Raw genomic sequence first — 21,397 nt, 5'->3', positions numbered from 1 at the left:
CCCCTCTCTTGCTGTTACCCGGGATCATCTTGTTCGTTTGTTTTTGGACACGGAAATGTTTTTCTGTTGCACAGCATCCGTGACATCGCCCCCCACAGTGAAAACACAGATTGATTTTCAATGGCGTGAAAGCGTTGTGTTGTAAGTGAGGGAAAATGTTGTCAATAGCGGGGAAAGTGTTAATACATCTATGATCTACATAATGAGTGGGTCCTCTGCAGCAGAGTCTGTCCGTTATGTTTCTACAGTAGCCCAGAACAGACAAACCAAACACTGGCTGTAGATATGGATACGCATGTTCATGTCGACCACCAGAGTTTTCCCACACGCCTGGCACACCGGAGAAGTGTCAGTTGTTTGCAGTCTGCAGCCTCAGTCGCTAGATGCTACTAAATCCTGCACACTGGATCTATTAATCACAGCTGGAGTGGAGCAGATGAAAAGTTTGGTCAGGCAGAGCTCCAGTGGCTGCCAAAGAGATAAGTGAGAAGTGTTTGCATAAGTGTTAGAGGGTATGCATGGCCTAGAGTCAGTGAGGTCATTGGAGAAAGAGCTATGTGGCAAACAATTCTGTGAGCAACATGAGAAGACCAGGCAGCAAGTCTCTGCCAGTCAGACTCTCTGACCGCTGGACGACCTGTCATTACTCGTAATTCACTCTCTGCCAAGGTCGTAAGAAATTAAAGGCCAAGGTTGTAGCATTTGAGTGGTATGACATTTGGTTGGATCAAATCGACACCGTCCAAGATTTCGGTTGTAAATTCTGAGCATTTCTTTGCCATTCAGAGAGTGCAGTGTGAAGTATTAAATCCCGGCTTATGAACCACAAACAGCAACATTTTCTGCTGAATAAATCCACAAAACTATGAACGCAGCGTTGATATGAGTGGTGGTGGTGCTGTGGTTTGATTTGAGTCTGAGCTCTCGCATTTACTGCCGAAGACCGGCCAACTAAAAGTTGTTTAATGGCCGTTAGGGTTCATGTCGAGGTCCGTGCTGCGCGCCAACCAGCTGTTTGGTTGCTAATGCGAATGTGTGTGAACTGACACACCAAAAGAAAAGGAGGAAGTGGAGTTGACTTTATGCTCATGCACGTTCCCGGATGTGCTGATTGTTTGGTCTCTGACGTCATCCGTTTGACTGTTTGTTGGTTTAACGCGCTTACACACGTCTGTCATTTGTTGACGATTAGTCTTTGACCCGGACTACTGGGAACATAAAATAAAAGAGTGAGAAGTCAACAGAATCAGTTTTGTTGCCAAGTGGGGTTCACGTACAGGAATTTGTCTTGTTATTTTGGTGCATAACAATGCATGAAGAAAATAACAACCCTAAATACAAGTACTGCAAAAGTTAGACACAGAGATATGAAAAAGAAAGGTTGACAATAAAATATATATATATATATATATATATATATATATATGAAAAAAAGTTCTGTGCAATGTATGGAGAAAACTAATGTGAATATAGGCATCATTCCTGTGAAAGAATGAATAATCCGTAATGAAAACAAGAAAGACTTGATTGTAACTTTAATAAGTATTTGACAACCAACTGCTCAGTTCAGATAAATTAAGTCTTTCTGGGTTGAAGCCTCCTATTCTAGCAAATTACATCTTTCTTTTCCCATATTGCATCAGTTCTTAAGACATGATGAACTTTTCACAGTTCATCGTGACTCTTCAGTCAGAGTTTACACAATACTTTTTTTGACGGCCAGTAAGGCAGTTAATAGTCCAGAATTGTGTCCATATTGAAAAATTACAGGGTTTTTCCTCACATTTGTTTATTTTAATCATCTGCTGCCACAAATTGATTTTCTGTCTTTGGAGATGCACCATTCAATAGTTGAAATGTTTATACCATTTGGTTATTCACTGCATCACACTCTTGGAGTGTAGTGCGCACTCTGGGTACAGATGGAGCAGCAGAACGTCTTTGAAAGTGAAACTTAAGTGTTGATTCTGCTGGGTGTAATCGTCATTCACTCCCAGCAGCTGCTCATCTCAGCCGTCAATCTGATCACCTCTGAATGGACTGATATATCTATTACTGACCCTGTGAGTCACAAACTGCTGCTGAGGAAAAAGTGAACTTGTATAGATTATTCTAGCCTGAAAATAAACCAAATGAAGAAGTGGTGTATTAAACAAAAGTGACTAATCAGCAGGGATGAGTGGGAGAGACAAAGCAGGAAAAGGAGTCTGTAAGAAAGGCAGCACGGGTCCCAAAAAGCCCTCCGAGATAACTTCCAGTGAATCACCAAGTCTGCTGCCCACCGTCTGGCTCGCTGTGGTGGAGTGAAACATAACAAATCCTAAAATCTGCTCTGCATAATCAAAGTTTCTATAAAGCTTGCCTTAGCAACAAATCTTATAGGTCACATAATATCAGGCTATTAAATAAGCTATTAATGAATATATTTTTGTATATTTCCTACAGATATTTGGTCTTTGATATTTTTATCTACTGGACATGTGATACCAAAAAAAAAACTTGCATGTTTCAGATACTCTTTTTGTACCTTTGGATTAGCGCATGTGCCAAAGAGTTCATCCCTATCTGTACACTGCAATATATCATAAGGTCAAACTATTTTTATGCAGATAAACCTGGGCGGTGTTGGCCTGAACATAATGGTGTGTTTCCAGGAGCTGTGGCACAGATCTGTTTTAGTGTGTGCAGTAATGTAACCCACCTGCTAAACCCGTAACATGCGGTGTGCCACATGTGGCAGCAGGACTGTGCCAAATATTCTTCCTCCTGAGCTCCTGAAGGCAGAGCGCAGGGATTTATGGAGTAACTCTCACACACTTACCTGTGACGCCAAACAATTACCCAAACCAACATGAGGGATAATGGGTATGTTTGGGTGTGTAGGTGGTCAAAAGGTTTGTCTCATTGAATCCCCAGCATACATATTTGTACTCACTGCAGTCTACTCCAGTGCCGAATTCCTGACCTTCATCGTGAAGCGTTGTCTAAACAGGCCCTGCTTACTGCTGCATACGAGCTTAAAAGAAACATAACTGTGACAGAGAGAAAGCAGACTAAATGTTCACTGTGATTCACAGGTTACATTTGGCTGCATACAATATGTATTAGGGAAATCACGGGAAGCCCCATGATGTAATAATATCATCACGATATGCGACAGTAGTCTTGGGATTTTAAACATTGTTGTTATGTGCTGAGTATTGCAGTTAAGTGTCTTTTTTGCAATTGCAAATTGTGTCCCCAAAGGAAAATAATATCAGTGTTGGTTTTATCTTAAGTTTTCAGTCTGTAAATTTAATTTCAGTCAGTTTTATTGCAGTAAAATGTACTGGAAAAAACAACAGATTTTATTTTTCTAATAGGCTACAAAAGTCTAATTTGTAGTTTATATAAAATAATTATTATTGCTAGTTTATTTATAAAATAGATATAATATTGATGTGAAAAATATCATGATACCACACTGTATCGATATTTCCCCCCACACCCATACATACATACATATTTTGCTGATAATGTGTTTGAATACAACAGCCTATCTACACATCCTCTGTCATTACACCCGATGACATGAGAAAAATACATGCAAGGCATCAAGCAGCATGTTGTTGTGAACGTGTGTTGCCTGAAATGACCTTGGCTCCTGCTGATGTCTGGAAAAAAAATGCACTTTTGGGAAAAGTAACAAAAACCTCAAGAAAACAAGAGCAGAGAAGCTACATCACACAGAAAAGATCCAATATTTCACAAGAGCGTCTACTTTTTAGACCATCATCAGTTTACTAGAATGAGATGAGATATGCCAAAACACCCTGAGGCTGAATCCACCAGGTATCACACGGCGTGACTAACCAAATTTCCACGGGAAAGCCTGATACACGATTTCCCCGGGCCTGTCTTCTGGTGCTTGGCAAACAGCTCTCAGTCACATCCTGTTAGTGTAACTGGCTGCCTGTGGTTGTATATTGGACTTTTTTTCAAAGTCACAGGACTCAAACATACAGTCTGTGTGCAGGCTGAAAAACAAAACTGTTAAAAGCTGCGTAGAGCTTGAGAAGTGGGAGGAGTGACGTTGAACGGATACTGACGTCCAGAGGAGTGCTGTTAGCACCTTGAAATGCGGCGCTAAAGCTCGCTGAGTCAGTGCAGCACGGCGCTAAGAGCAAGCAAGTTAGTAACCAGTGAATGGGCGTCGGGCCACCGAAAGCAAAACTAACTGAAACTGCCATTCCTAACCGGATGAACTGAAACTGCATGAAAGACAGGAAATAACAATATTAACCCTTTGAACCCTGAGCATATTGGCTTGATTTCTTTCAAAAATATGAGATTAAAACAATGAGCAGTGAAAGTAGAAATTACCCCAAAATTAGCAAGAAAGTTTTAAAAGGTCAAGAAATTACTTGAAAATTATTAAAGATAAAATAAAACAAAATTTTTAAAAATAATAATAATAATAAAAAAAAGAAAGAAAGTTTTAAAACAACCTGGAAAACATGCTAAAAATTATAACAATTTTATCATTTTAAATCTGCAATTATGTTAAATTTTGAAAAAATTATATTAATCAGAAATATAGTCCTGGCTTTTCTCTTTTTTTAAAATTATTTTTTTAATCTGTGAATTTCTTGCATTGCACCAGTATGCTCAGAGTTCAAAGGTTTTAATGCTTGTGAAAGGCATCTGAAAGCAGCACAAGGAAAAATGTTGTCACTTTAGGTTTCAAAGGGTTAACAGAACTTAAAACATGCAGAAGTGTGTCTTTTTTTAAAAACATATCAGTCTGACTGTGTTTGACTTAAATACGTTTCCTCATGCGTGCATTTGCCTGTAGCACGGCGCATGTGTCGGCCTTTGAAACTGGTTATCAGCGACGTCTGTGGTGAAAAGACAGGATGTAAAATGTGGAGCAGAAAGTAGTAAAAGCCACACAGTACATGTTCATGTGATCATGAGCCTCAGCTGTGTGGATACGCTGTGAACCACAGAGCCGAGTTAACCAGTCACTGCAGTTCAGCAGGCTGACAGTGTAATGATTGGCGGAGCATGGCTGTTTACAGCATGATCCAGGCTAAATGCCATGTAGCACGGCGCCTGGCTGTTCATTATTTGTCACGAGGTTAGTGAATCCTCTCTCAGCATTATAGGTCCTACGGTTATGTCATCAGTGCCAGCCTCTGTCCCTTTATTTATCAAAATACTGATTTTGTGTCAAGTTGCTGTGTGGTTTGTATCCTGGAGTCCATTTAAGGTAAATGGCCCAAACAGTAGCAGAGCTGATGTGAGAGCCGAACATAAATAGCTCAGTGATGAGCGGCCTAAATGGGAAAAGAGGACATTTAGATGGATGCATTTACTGAGGAAGTCCAGTTCCCAGCTGTTTTGGCAAATGTGAATAAGGGCTGGACCGATGTGCTTAACTCCAGGTCCAACGCAACTGATACTTGGACGTCAGTTCTGTATGTATTATGATTAGTGGTTGACCAATATTGTTTTTTCAGGGCCAATACCGATTATTAGTAGTTAATGAGACCAATATTTGGAACCGATATGCATTTACAATAAAAATAAAAATATTTCTGTCAATATTTAGAATTTGTAATACAACAAACTGAATCAAAACTGAAACCTTCAACATCATAATCAGCAAGTTCCCAGCAACTTATAAAAAACACAGATATAGATAATCAGCAAAACGCCAAATATTGGCCCCAATAATCGTCCAGGTCGGCCCCTGATTGTGATTCTCGAAGTGATAGTTGTGGATTTTGAAGTGGGGCTGTTTGAGGTACTTATGTATAGTCAGTGTATTATATACAGTAATTGGCGGTTTGCAGAAACAGACGGAGCGCGCTCCACAGCTCGGCATCACACTGCTGCACAGAGGAGTTGAGATCAAAATGCACTTTAGCCACTTTATAACTTTAAAAAGCCCTTCCTATGAAATCGATATGAATCTAAGTGGACGCTATATTTAGAGTGTTTTCATCGCTTCACCTCGCCGTCACACAGCCGTTTCCGTTTGGGTCAGAAGATGCTCTTAGTGACTATAACTGGATCTGACTGAAGGGAAACTTCACATGCAGTCAGTCGCAGTCAGCTGGTTGGCGTTTTGCATGCTGGCTCAAAGTCTCACTGTCACGGCTGACTGGATACGTGAATATACGAGAGACATCTTTAATGTCTATTTCATATGAGAGCTTTATTACGAATACCAAATTAAGAGTTACCTTTGAAGCAAACACATCTTTCTAAGGATTTGAATATTGAGTTGTTTAGTTACAGTTAAAAGTTTACTAACTAGCTGGTGCATGTTTTTTTTATTTTCTTTCAGCATTTTGACATTTTATCTGCTTACATTTAAAGATTTAGCAATGAACAGGCTGCTGAACAAAATCAACTTGAGTGTTTTAACTGACATAAGTGCACGTGTAGATCAGGATTCATCATACAGCTACACATGTGTACCATCCAGGAACATGATTAGATGCATCCATCCATAAACGTACCCATGCATCTATACATGCACATAAACATTACTCATATACGTACATACATATTACATATATGCCCCCAAGTTGTTTTTAAACAGATTGTCAAGTAGCCTTCTTGCAGCCATTAAAAAAAAAAAAAGTCTGTGGTTTTGTGTGAAGACTTTTGCAGAAGTCGTCATTCATACAGGAAGTTTAAAATGCTCCACCAGCTCCCATCTACGACAGGAAAAATCTGCATTTTTGCACCAAAGGTCTCACGGTCTAATCTTCTAAATATGCCCACTGTTTGTCTCCTGCTGGTATGTTGGCGAGCGGCCCGGCACAGATGCTCTTTCTCACCATGACAGCACTTGACGTTGCGATTTTAGAAATGATCACAAATATAAATATTTTTGTTTTCCTCCTCCTTATTTTTCTGTGTGTCTTCTGCACCGCTGTCTTCCCTCTCTCCTTCCTCCTCCCTTTTTTCCTACATTTTTCATTTTGCAGCCAACAGCAAATCAGATAAAAAATGCTAAAAATCAGGAAAGTATTTGTTTATCTCTTTCACCTTTCGACGTTATCTGAGTTGATTTTTACCGTCTCTCTACTTTGTGTCTCGCAGGTTCAGAGTCCTGATCCCAGTGCACCTGGTCCAACCTTGTTTTCTGAACCCAGCGGTCTTCCACTCTACTTTTTTTTTGAGCAAACATGCCTCCAGCCACGGGTGGGCCTATTGGGTACACCCCTCCTGAAGGTGGCTGGGGCTGGGCGGTGGTGGTGGGGGCCTTCATCTCCATCGGTTTCTCCTACGCCTTCCCCAAATCCATCACCGTGTTCTTCAAAGAGATAGAGGCCATCTTCGATGCCACGCCCAGTCAGGTCTCCTGGATCTCCTCCATCATGCTGGCCGTCATGTATGCTGGAGGTGAGTGTGTGTGTGTGTGTGTGTGTGTGTGTGTGTGTGTGTGTGTGTGTGTGTGTGTGTGTTTGAAAGTGGCTTTATTGTCGTTGCAGCAGGCATTCTGTTTTTGGGTTTTGGGACCGTCCATCTGTCTGTCCACCTGTCCGGCTCATTATCGTGAATGTGATGTCTTAAGAACGCTTTGAGAGAATTTCTTCATATTTAACACAAACGTCCACTTGGACTCAAGTATGAACTGATTAGATTTTGGTGGTCAAAGGTCAAGGACACTGTGTGACCTTGCATCCGTCTCATTCTTGTTAATGCGTAATCTCATGAAGTCCTTGAAGGTATTTCTTAGAATTTGGCACAAACGTTCAGAGGAAGTCAAGGATGAAGTGATTTGATTTTGGTGGTCATAGGTCAAAGGTCAAGGTCCCTGTGACCTTGTCTGTCTCATTCTTGTGAACACGATATCTTATGAACACCATAAGGGAATCTCTTCAAATTTGGCACAAACGTCCACTTGGACTCAAGGGGATAAAATGTGTGTGAGGCCTCCCTGTTCTCACAGACAGGGATGTAAGCAGTAACTGCTGCTTTATTACTGCGTGGAGACATGCAACCGTTTTGTTCCACAACACAGAAAATACCTCTCTGTTTTTTCACTGTTTATTTATTTCTATTACAATATTTTTCTTGGGGACATGTTTGAGTGTTTAGGCATTTTTTAAAACACAGGCAGGGAAATCTGTGTGTATTTCTGTTCTTTAGAAGGGTCAAATAAGTAATTTTATTACGTTACACACACCAGGCATAGGTTCTTAATTTTCAAATATTAAATTAGTACTTAATCCAACGTAGCCTGGTCCCAGACCTCTGAATCACCACTCATGACCTTTGATTTGTTCGTATAGGTGTGGTGTTGTGTCTACTGGATGTGCTCCAAAAACCTTACTGGCACAGTGTTTGTTTTTTTCCGCTTAATCTTCAGTGATTCAGATAGAGAATAGCACATACTGTGACACATTTTCCCTTATGTGTGAGTGTCTGTATGTGTGTGTGTGTGTGTGTACTTAACCGTTAAATTATCAACACCAACAGTTATTAATTCTACAAAAACTTAAGCAAATTGGTTTGTTGGGGGGATAAGGCAACAAGCAACTTAGGAAGACATGGCTTAAAAATTGCCAGAAATTAGTGAACAGTTACAAGAAAAACAGCTGAAAATTGAGGAAAAATTCTGTATACATTTTGTTCCTCAACATACTATTAAATATATAATTAAAATAATTAAAAATATTGTAAAAATGTATGATAATTAAAGATATAGTCTTTTAAAAAAGGACATTCAGGTCATTTTCTTGTCATCTTTTACTTATTTCTTGCAATTTGTGAGACATTTCCTGCTTCAATTAATTCTGAGTCATTTTCTTTTTTTTTTTTCCCTTTTATTTTATTTATTCTTTAATTTATTTATGTTTTGGCTTATTTTCAGGGATTCTTCTCGTAACTTTTTTGCTGAGGTTTAAATGGGTAAAATAGCTTGTGAAAGGCATCTGAACGCAGCACAAGAACACAAGCAAAAGCTTTAATGAGCAACTACAAGTATGTCAGTCAGTTTACAGAGAAAAGTGCGAGAAAATGTGTTGTATAAAAGGATAATAATAAAAGAAAGCAGTGAATTGTACTGTAAACTCTGCAGAATGAGCGTTTTAGCTCCGCTCTTTCTAAGCGCGTCCTCGCCTTGAGGGGGAAACGGGGGATGTCTTTTGTGAATGAAGCAGGATTGCTGGAGGCCTGTGTGTTGATATTTACAGTTGATGTGTCTTTTGTCAGGAGCATAACTGTTTTTGGCCTCTTAAAGGCCTCTGTCTTTTTATCGTTCACCCCTCACTGGAGCGAAACAAACCCAATCCTCTTTTTTTCTCAGCTCATTCTCTCTCAGCTCTGTCAGTCTCTTATCTTTTTCATTCACTCACAGCTTGAATAACACTCACAGCTGAAGGGAAAACAGGAGACGATGTGAGAAACGGATACTCTGGAGTGATTACAAACAAGATAAGAAAACAAGCACGTATTTGTCAAACTGTAACCTGAATAAAGCTGTTTGAGATAAACAAGTGAAAGCAGATATTCAGTTAATTTGGATCAGAGTTTTACAGCAGTTGCAGAACCTACAAAATAACCAAACTAGGGATTGCAAACAAAGGAAAAAAGGGTTTACTGTAGCAGTGCTGTTAGAACATTAAAATCCCTAATGTGGGGTTTTGTGCCCCTTCAATGGTAAATTTTACGTTACTGGTTTGGGTTATAATGAAATTATTTATAATTAAGTGTTTTAGCATACTTTGATCAGGCCCAAAATATCAGGTACCCACATAGTTTCTGTCCAAGCCCGATCCGAGCTCAACCCACGGCAGCAGTTTTAGGCCCGAACCCGATTTAAAAACACAAATTTGTACTTTTTGCTGTGTCCTTTTATTCAAGTTTATGTTCAACATTATCTCAGAGAAATATAAAGAAATACACGAGTTACCAAAACGGCTGTTTAGTATTTTGGCCTGCAAAAAAATATGCTTTTTTTATTGACCAATCCCCTCGGCCAATGAGTCCAAAGTTCATTTTGGACACCGTGATATCTGCAAATTCACAGTTTGGTGCATTTTACATGCTTTTCATTTTTCATTTTTGATAATTTTGGCTGTGTTCTCTCATATGGCATACTTTTTTGTGTGTGTGTTTTATTCTATTTAACAAAAATAGACAGATAGCATTCATCATACAATCACGCCCTCTTTCCTGAACCCACCCTCGAAAAACAAAGCTCAGCTGAGGCTGATGGGAATGTTATTAGTTTTTGCAGGCATTGAGTCACAAATCAAAGTATTGGACACATTAAAATCTTGTCCTGATTATGACGCTGGATAAAAAAATTAAAGTTTCCAAACTTATTTTACTTCATCCTGTGGGGAACATGAAGGTCTGAACCAAATTTCATGTCAATACATCAAGTAGTTTCAGGATATTTCACTAAAAACCACAAATGTGAAACTGCTGCTGGTGCTGGAGGAAAAGCCAGATGATCACCAAATGGTTGTCTGCACAAAATTTCATGTTTATTCATCTAATTGTAGCTGAGATATATTTTAGTCAGAGCCAGAGTTACTCCTGCAGAGGATCTCAAGCTTGGAAAAATTAGTCTTTGTGCCTTTTAAAAAGATTTACACGCAGCCTGCTCTTGCACTTAATGACCCTTTGTTTTGCACTGCTGCAGCAACAGGCTCTTTATTTGGTGCACGCTAAAGCAGGGAGGCCAAAGACTCGGATCCAGTTTCAGATCAGGTTTCTCCTTTTCTGTCTTTAGACACAAAGCAGCTTCCCTCCTCATTCAGTCACTCTCTCCGTCTCCCATGCAAGACACCATCATCTCAGTTTCTCTCTGTTTGTCCACATCTAAAAATGGTGACTGTTCCCTCCACTTACCCATTCATCCTCCTCAGAGCTGCGTGCCAGCCTTCAGTAGGTTCGGGCATTGAGGAGAGGAAGCTCCTGAGGGGGAGATGGAGGGAGGAGGAGTGAGATTGCGTAACAGAAGCCAGATGTTGAAGTAGTTTTTTTTTCACTTTCTTTTCCCATGTTTCAAAATTCAGCCAGATCACCATTAAATGACGCAATGCTGCCTGCTTGTCCAGTGAGAGAGAAGCGCTAGGACATGAATTACCATAACCATATTACCCGCTGGTTACACATGAGGCGACGCACGTACACACGCTGAAAAAACACACACACATCTATTCTTTCACTGTGGCTGGGTGACGTCAGTGAACGCTGACTCAGAGTGTGAGGCAGTGAAAAATGCCCAGGAAGAGTGTGAGGGCATGAAACAAACTGCAACGCCATAAAGGAGTTGCATCATTTTGTTTCAGTTTAGCTGTAACAAACCAACAAACCACACTGTAGACAGGATGAATGTAAATTAAAGGCCTGTTGGTTATTTCGGTGATGGAATATAAACAAAGTGCTTTTACTCGAGTGCTGTGCTTCAGTTCACATTTCAGTTACGTGTCCGTAAAGGTTCTGCTGACGACATTCAGAACATTTTTATAGCAGTTAACTGTTGGCTGTGTAAAGATGTAGTGGAGTAATGAGCAGAGAATAAAGTCACACAGCCTGTGTGTGTGTTGTAATCGGAAGTTTCTCCGTGGTTTGTGTGGTAACACCGTCTGGCCCCGTGTGCATGTTAGTGCAAGCGCGTGTCCAACTGGGGCCCCCAGGAGCAGTGGCGTGTCCAGACTTTTTTACTGGAGCAGCTCGAGTGGGGCTGGACCCAAATATTCAGCTTTTTATTAATTAGATGGGTATTTGGTCTTTTTTTATTTGGTTTTTTTTTTGCCATCTCAGGGTTTTTGATCGTGCTGCTGCGCCTGTCGCACACACGTTACAGCAATGATCATTTTAGTTAGTAACTTTCTGTGTCGGTGTGAACAGCAGCGGAGCGCGAACACGAGTGTGCTCACAGTTCATTTTGATGTGTTGCACAATTTACTTTGTGGTCGCTTATAAACAGGATGCTGTAGCTTATTGTTTTTTTCAGTGCTCGTGTAAATATTTTTGTGTGAACTGTCCAAAAGACTAATTATCACATTTGAAAGGAAAAAGCAACGGCATATGTTACCACAGTGTGTGATGACTTGATTGTTTTGTAAGTAAGCTTCATTTCTTGAAAGTAGCAGAGCTACAAAGCCATGAAACACAACACTAATTTCATTGTCAAAAAGGAATAAAACAAAATTTCAAGATGCAACGTACAAATGCAAATGCATAAACCCTGAAAACATTTTTTGAGAGGTGGCCCAAAAGTAAATCTTGATATTGTCACAAAATAACACTAATAATGACTTTTAAAATGATCATGTAGTGTGCTGTAGTCATAACTTTCCTGTTTGTTAAGTTTTCCTTCGACATGAGCTACAGGTCTTAGATTGAGGAACCAGGCTCAAATTTGGGCTGCTTGATTATAAATTCCCACCATGCCCTAAAAAGTCCATCTGACTGGGATAGTGCTGGGATTCTCCGAATGCCATTTTTAACGCTGACAAACGAAGAAAAAATAACATCCATAAACCACAAAGTGAACCAGTGACAAACAGCTTTGTGACTAAAATGAGGAAGTAAGTTTTTTTAAAATAAGTGTAATCAGAATTACATTATAACTTAGTTCATCAGTCCGGAAAAGAATCAACAAATTTAGAGGATTATTTTGCAAAGATCTGACCTGTTAATTGTTGCTAATTTGACTAATCCTTGTGTATTGAGCAATGCGGATCAGAAACATGTTTAATGTGTCCAGTGTCAGGATTTTATGTCAGATAAAGGGCCTATTGTCACTTCATGTTCGCAGCCTCACAGAGTGGGAGCGCCGATATCTGACTTTTCTTACGATCTGAGGGATTTCTCTGTTCGTGTGTGGGAGGGAAATGAGCCAGCTTCTGAAGAAAGAGAGAGGGTGTGTGTCTGTGTGTGTGAATTTGTGCACACCAGCTTGTTTTAATGCAATAAGTGCTCGGGATTACAGGATATTGATATGATTAAGCTTGAGAGGGAGATTTTAGATTTAAGCCGATTTAGCCAATGCAAGACAAACACTATGACGTGGAATTACTGTCAAAAGTGGCTTTTTGGAGTACAATTGACATAAAAAACACCCAGTGGACACTTTATTTGGTAAATAGACCTACCTCTGTCCAAAGGTTTCCAAAAATCCATCTCCCAGCAAATCTAAATATCACCAGGAAACACCCAAAACATCAATTTAGAAACTCTCACAGACCTCATGCAGTGTAATCAAAGCCTCATTTACCCAGTTAAACGCTCAGTACTTCCAAAACACATGTATTTTTGCTAAAACCCTACTATTTAAAAAACATCTGCCGCACATGAGTAGCGCGTCTGGGCAGGTGCGTTAGTGTGAACTCATGCACTTTTCCAGGCATGCTACTCCTTCATGCATGAGGCGGAAATGTTTTAAAAAAAGGTTTTAGCAAAAAGAGAATTACGATGACTGATCAATGAAAATAAGATTATACTGCAGGAGTTGTGTGAGAGTTTGTAAACGGATGTTTTAATTTCGTTTTTGTAATTCATGTACAGATCATTTTGTGTGTTAAGTGTTCTTTTAATAAAGACTTAAAATGCCAAAAACCCCTTGTAAAAACTGCATAATAAAGTTTTTGCATGGATTAAACAAACATGATAACGTCCTAATTCGTGAGCGTTGGAGGTGCTGGTTGATGGTTTTTCATAAAAGCCACTTTTTAAAAAAAAAAAAATCAGCTACAAAGTCCCTTCTTTATACCTCATTTGAATTTTATGCAGAACCAAATGACTGCGACATTAATCCACGTCAGTATGTGGTTTTAGACAGCATGCCGGCATCACGGAAGCAAAAGAGGCGCGTCGGGTGTGGCGTTAAACACAACAGCGTTGACGTCTAGTTTGACACATAACACGGTTCGCAGTGCTTTATAAACAATAACAAAGACATTACATGTCAGTATCGATCATTTACTGTCTCTGTTGCGGTCTCGTCCTCTGCCCCGAGGGTGAGGAGCTCATTGTTTTTGCAGTATGCGGACATTTAAGGCCGCTTTTTTCATCCTTGATGTAGCTGTTAGCTGCTACCGGCTGCTTTTTAAATCTCCTGTGGTGAGTTACACCCATATTTTGCCATCAAAACATCACACCGCTCCTGCCCTGCTGGCATGCCTTTAACGTAGACGTCTATTTGGCAGCATTACTGTCTCCATTTCTGCCTCTAAGGCGATACAACACTATCGCCCCATTATGCGATTGTACCTTTAGTACAGACAATGAGCTGCATTAACAGTCGATGTTCCCTGGTTGAACGGTCAGTGTAAAAGGAGCTTATGTTTGGACACTACAGGCTATTTGTTTTTCCCTAAATTTCGCGTCTTTATGCTTAGCTAACCCTCTCCTGGCTCCGGCTTCATATTTATCTCACAGACTTGAGACTGATATCTATCTTCAAATCCAATTCTCTGCAACAAAGTGAAGTATTCAAAGGCTCGCTGCAGATGGAGGGATGGTGTGTGCTGTGAGTAATGCGGTGCATTTAACTGTTGGGGCAAATCCAATCAGCTGTTTGTGCTGTCCCTGCTGTGTGCTCGGTTTGTTTTTGGTATGACTGACTCATCATCAGCTGAGGCTCTCATTCTTACTCTTCAGTTGTCCACTGAAGCTGAACATTTGTAGTGAATGGCTGAAGGAAATTAAAAGAGACATTGTCATGTAGAATTAAATCTACAACACTTTGCACAGTTAGAGGCAAAAACATCTCTGCTAAAATTAGACGGAGGAATAGCTCGTCACAGCTGGCTTCACTCTGGATGTGGTTTTTTTTTATTCACTTGAGGATGCTGTGTCAGAGTGAAGCTGAGGACAGGTCTTTTCTGTCCTCCTCTCTGTTCTTTTCTTTCACGGAGAGAACGAGAGCAAACGATGGAGGGCGGGGGGAGAACAAATCGTTTATATAATATCTGTGAGAACACTACTCACTGCCCCCTTTGTGTTTTGCCAAGCCTCAACAAAGACTGTCACAACTCATTTGTTTATGTATGCGTGAGTGTTGAGTGGATGCAGAATCATTCCTGTCCTTGTACAGGTTCACTTTTGTTCACAGCGAAGCTCCGAACAAGCTCAGATTCATGCTGTAGTTTGGTGTGTGTGTGTGTGTGTGTGTGTGTGTGTGTGTGTGTGTGTGTGTGTGTGTGTGTGTGTGTGTGTGTGTGTGTGTGTGTTCTGGTGGATCTCCTGCTCGACCGCAGCATGGAAACCCACCACCCCCGAACACGGCAGCCCACCGAGTTGGGCTTCGTGCCAGCCGGTCAGGCCCTCAGTGACAGACACAACACAGAAGCTAGGGAGGTATTTAGTGAGCGCGTGATTGAACGCTCGTGCACGCAGCGCTGCCCCCAACCACCGCGGTCAGCTGCCAAGTTTCAAGGGCAGAGCCGCCGTGGTCGGCGTGAAGGCGCCGCAGGCTGTGAGGAGACGGATGCCAGCTGATAGACCATGGGAGTGATATCAGAACGAGTGCAGGGCTGCAGCCATCAAATAGTTTGATAATCACTTGTATTTTGTCGATTATTACTTTGATTATTGATAATTATTGGGTTAAAAAGAAAAAAAAATATTTGAGGCATTTTATTTAAAAAAAAATACCAACAACCCTAAATGCAAATGTATGATTCATCAAGCGTAACTACAGACGAGGCCAATACAAGAAAATTTAATTAAATAAGTGGACATTGATGACGATATTAGTCTAATTTCTTTTCTGAAGAAATAAAAGCTTCATTTTAGACTGTGTTTGACGAACATATTGAAACAGCCAAAAAATTCTGTAAACTCCAGTGTCTCTCTGACCGAAGTTTGACTAATTACCACGAGTTCGTTTTCCTGTCTCTGACATATTTGTGACCAACAACAACAACAATAATAATAATAATAATAATAATAATAATAATAATAATAATAATAATAATAATAATAATAATAATGATATAATTAAATAAGTTTAATAATACAATAAAACATAAAAAATCTAAAAGAAAAATAGAAAAACAATGGTTGAGTTTAAAATTAAACGGAGAAATGCAATGTCAGGAGTAAGGTACAGTATAGTTATAATAATAATAATCCTTTAAAGAGGAATTATATTTATGCTTTTCTATTACAGGTTAATTAAAAACAATCACAACTGACAGAAAAACCTTTAGCTGTTTTCTCTTTGTCTTTGTAACCGCAGAGCCTTTGATACATTTATTTTAAAACTTGATTTATATATTCATTATACACTCTGATGTAATGTTTACTTGTGTGGACCAATAAGGATCCAAATAAATAATTAAATAGATAAATATAGCTAATGCACTGTTACATTGATCCATCACACAGCAGAGAGGAGACAGACTCTGTCTGTCCTCTCTGTCCCTTGTCTCCGTCTTTAAATAACCGGACTTCACCACAGTGCATGTTGATGTGCATCATAACAGCTAATCAATGCTGAAATTCATTGCCAACCATTTTTAAAATCGTTTAGTTGTTGCAGCCCTAAATGTTTGCATCTTCTGAAAGTGTTCATAACTCATTTTGGTGCGCCTCTCAGCCTGTGACACGCGTCATAAAGGCTGAAACTGAAGGGGATTTTAATTATTGCTTAATCAGGCAAATATTTTTATGGGCAAATTCACTTGTTACAGCAACTTGCAGATAGAAAAAGGGTTGAATCCTATGGAAGACTGAAACTGACAAAATTAAAAATAAATAAATGAAAATGCCAATAATGCCAGTATTTATTCAGTTAATTTATTTTTCCATTTTATTTATCAATAATTCATTTTCATATTTATTTGCTTATTATTTTCCACTTTATTTAATTTCCCATTTAATTTTCCATTTTACATATTTATTTATTCATTTTTAAATGCATGTATTTACTTTTGCAATTATTTATGCATTTATGTATGATTTTCCCTATTTGCCGCCTCCTCCATTTATTTTCTCAAACATGTTTAACTCCACTTTTCAACCTACATTTCCGCGTGCATTTCCACCTCAGTACGTAAATGAGAGGGTATGTACTATGTACTTATCATTAACTCTTGGAAAAAGATCAGCGCTGATAATTGATTAATTATTATGTCATGCTGATTAGCGATTATTATATGTCTTGTTTTTTCAGACCAACAGGTCAAGATTTTCACTTTATGACGACAAAAAAATGGAAGAAAAGCTGCGTATTTTCTCATCTGAGAGGCTGGAAATTCAAAAATGTTTGGCATTTTTTCATTAAACTGATTAATCAATTATTCAAATAGCTGCAGATTATTTATCTGTTCTAATCGATTAATCAACAGATTATTTCCGCTCTTCATGATATTCGGCGGTTTGGCTTTAATGAATTTTCTGCCGTGTCACGCGGTGTGTTTGCACACAGCCGTCTTTACTTTGTATTCACATCCAGCAGCGAGTCTGGATCCATGTGAGGCTCATTCATCGAGACGCTGGCACGCAAACCGAGACACGTGGAGCGCCTCCGCTCTCCTCCGCTCTCCTCCGCTCTCCTCCTCTCCTGTCTTATCTTCTGTTCTTCCCTCCTCGTTTCTCTTTTTCCCTTTTTTTCTACTTTTTCTCCTATATTTTCTTCTTTTCTCTCTCCTTCTTGCTTCTTTCTCACTTTCTTTCTTTCTCTTCTTTTCTTTTCTCTCCTCTTCTGTTCTTCTCCTTTCTTCCTTTTTATTCTCTCCTCCCTTATTCTCACATTTTGTCTTCTATTCTTCTCTTCTTCCCCCCTTTTCTCTTCTACTCTTCTCTCCTCTTTTCTCATCCATCATTTTCTCTTATTCTTTCCTTTATCTCCTCACCCCTCTTATCTTTTTTCTTCTTTCTTCATCTCTTCTCTTCTCTTTTCATATTCTATCTTTCCTCTCCCTTTTTTTCTCTTTTTTTCTCCTCTTTTCTTTTTATCGCCTTTTCTCCTTTCCCTCTTCATATTCTCTCCTCTTTTCTCTTCGCTCCTCTTTTATTCTTTTCTTTTTCTATTTTTCCTTCCTCTTCTCTGCTCATCTCCTATCCTCTCCCCTTATCTTGTTCCTCTCCTTTTCTCCTCTCCTCCCTCACGTCCTGACATTTTATCTCCTCTCTCCTACATCAGCTCTCTCTCTGTCATGTGCCATGTGATACCTTGCACTGCCTGGCTCCCTCCTCCTCCTCCTCACCCTTTTCCTCCCCTCTTCCCTCCCTCTCTCCCTCCATGTTACATCCATGCTGCTGTTACACAATCGTTCATTGTCCCGCTTTTATTTTTGCCACCACAGCGCCACCTGTTGGTGAAAAGTCGACATCATGCGCTGATGTTTTTGTGTTGTGCCTGCACCTGAATGTCTTTGTCTTAATGTTTATCTGCAACAAAAATGTTTACATGCATAAGGCTGCAAAATGTTTTCATGTCTTTACTGCAAACTTAATTTAAACTTGATTTCATATCATTTTAAAAAATATTTTTATCTTTGCATCTCTTGTCTGTATTTTTGCTATTTTTAGAGGTGATTTTTTATTTTAATTTAAAAAAAGATCATTAAATTATTCATTTTACCTTTTATATCTTATCTCTTTACTCTTTTATTGTAAATCTGTATCCTTAATTATGTTTTTATATTTTATTGCTTTGCGAAGCACTTTGAATTATCCTGCTGTGTGAAATGTGTTATACAAATGAAGCTGCCTTGCCTTTCCTGTCATTGCTGATTATATTAATTGATTAACTATAATGTCAATTAATTGACTGTTATAGTCTCCTTCAGGTGATGTCTTCAGATGTCTTTTTTTATCCAATTAAAAAAATATTCAGTTTATTTCTAAAAGTTCATCTAAAAGCTTTTTTCAGTAATAATAAATTTGTTGATTTTTTAAATTTTATTATTTATTTAGTCTATGAAATGTTATTAAATTGGGAAAATTGACAAAATATTCACTTTAAAATGATAAAAAGCAAAAAGAAATAAAAAGCATTGAATCCTCCCACTTTATTCATTATAAGGTATCTTTGCTTCAGATGATTTCAGTTCTCCTTCTCTCTACTTTCTCTCCAGGTCCAATCAGCAGCATCCTGGTGAACAAATTTGGCAGTCGACCAATCATCTTAGTCGGCGGCTGTCTGGCAGGGTCGGGACTCGTCGCGGCGTCCTTCTGCAACACTGTGGAGCAGCTGTACTTCTTCATAGGAGTAGTGGGAGGTCAGTGTTTCAGCCTTTAACTGTCTGTGTGGATGTTTTAAGGCTCTGATGTTTGTGCCACATGCCGTTTGAGAATAGTGGATTTAATATTTAAGCTGAAACGTGACACACAACTCTTCTGCTGCACACAATGCTTCATTCATCAGATCATCATCAGGGTGATGTGTCTCAGCTTTAATGTCCGTCGATCAGTAATATAACCTCTGAAAGGAGCTGCACGTTCTGCCGGCTGCTCCGTGAGCGCGAATTCTCATCGCTCCACTTGGCTCTCTCGCTCTGTTCTCACATGTTGAAAATATTGAAAAATGAAATTGCTCGCACCTGTATGTGAAAGGTTGAGAAAAAAACAAAACAACAAAAGAAAAACAATGTTTTTCTCATCTGCTCCTCATGTAACCCTCCGTCTTTGTTTCTCCTCCTTTTCTCTCTCCAGGTTTGGGACTTGCTTTCAACTTGAATCCAGCTCTCACTATGATCGGAAAATACTTCTACAAGCGCCGCCCCATCGCCAACGGCATCGCGATGGCTGGCAGCCCCGTGTTTCTGTCCACCCTGGCTCCTCTCAACTCCTGGCTGTACGATCAGTTTGGCTGGAGAGGCAGCTTCCTCATCCTGGGAGGACTTCTGCTCAACTGCTGCGTGGCCGGCTCCCTCATGCGCCCCATCGGACCCAAACCGCAGCCGGCCAAGCCCGACGCCGAGGCCGGCGACGGCAAGGCGGCTGCAGCACAGCCTAAGAAGACGTGCCTGCAGACCGTCAACTCCTTCATCGACCTGACGCTGTTCAAACACCGCGGCTTCCTGCTCTACCTGATGGGCAACGTCGTCATGTTCTTCGGCCTCTTTGCTCCGCTCGTCTTCCTCTCTAACTACGCCAAGAGTAAGGACATCAGCAAAGAGAAGGCGGCCTTCCTGCTGTCGGTGTTGGCATTCGTCGATATGTTCGCCCGCCCCTCCATGGGCATGCTGGCCAACACCAAGTGGGTCCGGCCCAGGGTGCAGTACTTCTTCGCCGCTGCCGTCCTCTACAACGGAGTTTGTCACGTGCTGGCGCCGCTGTCGGTAGACTACACTGGATTTGTGGTGTACGCCATCTTCTTTGGTTTTGCTTTCGGCTGGCTGAGTGCGGTGCTGTTTGAGACGCTGATGGACCTGGTGGGAGCTCAGCGGTTCTCCTCAGCCGTGGGTCTGGTCACTATAGTGGAGTGTGGGCCGGTACTGTTGGGTCCGCCGCTGACAGGTAAGACACCAAGCGTGCATCAGATAAAAAAGGTAGAAGCAGGAACGGGCGGTATCGCGGTATTACGGTATACGAGCGTATTTAGAGACCCTCACAGCGGGATTTTAAATACTGTCAAAAATACAGACTCTTAATTTCGTATGAACTTCATGTTGCAGAGACTGCATGAGCAGTGTGTGTTCACACCGGTGTGTGTGTGTGTGTGTGTGTGTGTGTGTGTGTGTGCTGCAGAGCTGCCAACTGTAACTAGGGTATCTACACAATTAAAAGCACAAACGCCACTCATTTATGAAGCAGTGCAAGCCACTGCACACACACACACACACACACACACACACAGCCCTGCAAGTGTTTCACAGCAAAATGCCTTCTGTTGACGGATTCATGTCAGAGGGCTTTTATTTTGAAACAGGAAATGTTGAGTTAAATTTATTTTTTTTGTATGTCCTAATCTCTGTGACAGATAAAAACATTGAAACTGAGGTAAAAGGGGGAATAGAGTCAATATAATTATCAAAAGATCATTTTAGGAGAAAGCCTCACATATCATTGGGAAAAAGCGGCAGACTCTGTTTCTCTGGATGTGTCGCAGCTCAGCAGCGCTGTCTACGCCGCTCACGCCACTCACGCCGCTCACGCTCCCAGTGTGGCTGCTCTAACATGGTAACATGGACGCCAAAATTAAAAACGTCAGGTTCTGTGACGCAGAAATCTTGTTTTTGGTAAAAGAGAGAAACATGAATTCCAATTAGGTGGTCTGAAAATCACAGAAAGTTTTGGAAAAATCATGAAAATGTGTTTTGTGTAATGAATCCATGCAGCGTAACATGATGAAAAATTAATTTTTTGAAGGCGTCAGTTTAATGTAGCTCTAACGTGCATTGACGCGTGACGTTTTGTTTACCAGCATGTATTTTTACATATTTTTTCCCTGTATCTCGTCTCTCCTTTCAGCTAGCTG

The 21,397-nt window shown here is 40.2% G+C and overlaps 1 protein-coding gene across 1 annotated transcript in view; it reads left to right on the top strand.

Moving 5' to 3' along the window:
* The window catches only part of LOC121947247 (monocarboxylate transporter 1-like), a 35,610-nt gene that overhangs the window by 9,164 nt on the left and 5,049 nt on the right, over nt 1–21,397 (top strand). Inside the window, exons 2-4 of the mRNA XM_042492211.2 lie at nt 7,099–7,401; nt 19,053–19,196; nt 19,630–20,436. Of these exons, the coding sequence (XP_042348145.2) occupies nt 7,185–7,401; nt 19,053–19,196; nt 19,630–20,436 (1,168 nt within the window). The 5' untranslated portion in view covers nt 7,099–7,184. The remainder of the gene's footprint in view (nt 1–7,098; nt 7,402–19,052; nt 19,197–19,629; nt 20,437–21,397) is intronic.

This window comes from Plectropomus leopardus, chromosome 9 (assembly GCF_026936395.1).
Source record: "Plectropomus leopardus strain MGB_pleo_1.0 chromosome 9, ASM2693639v1, whole genome shotgun sequence".
NCBI lineage: Eukaryota > Metazoa > Chordata > Actinopteri > Perciformes > Serranidae > Plectropomus > Plectropomus leopardus.
This window is presented reverse-complemented; position numbering and strand designations above follow the sequence as displayed.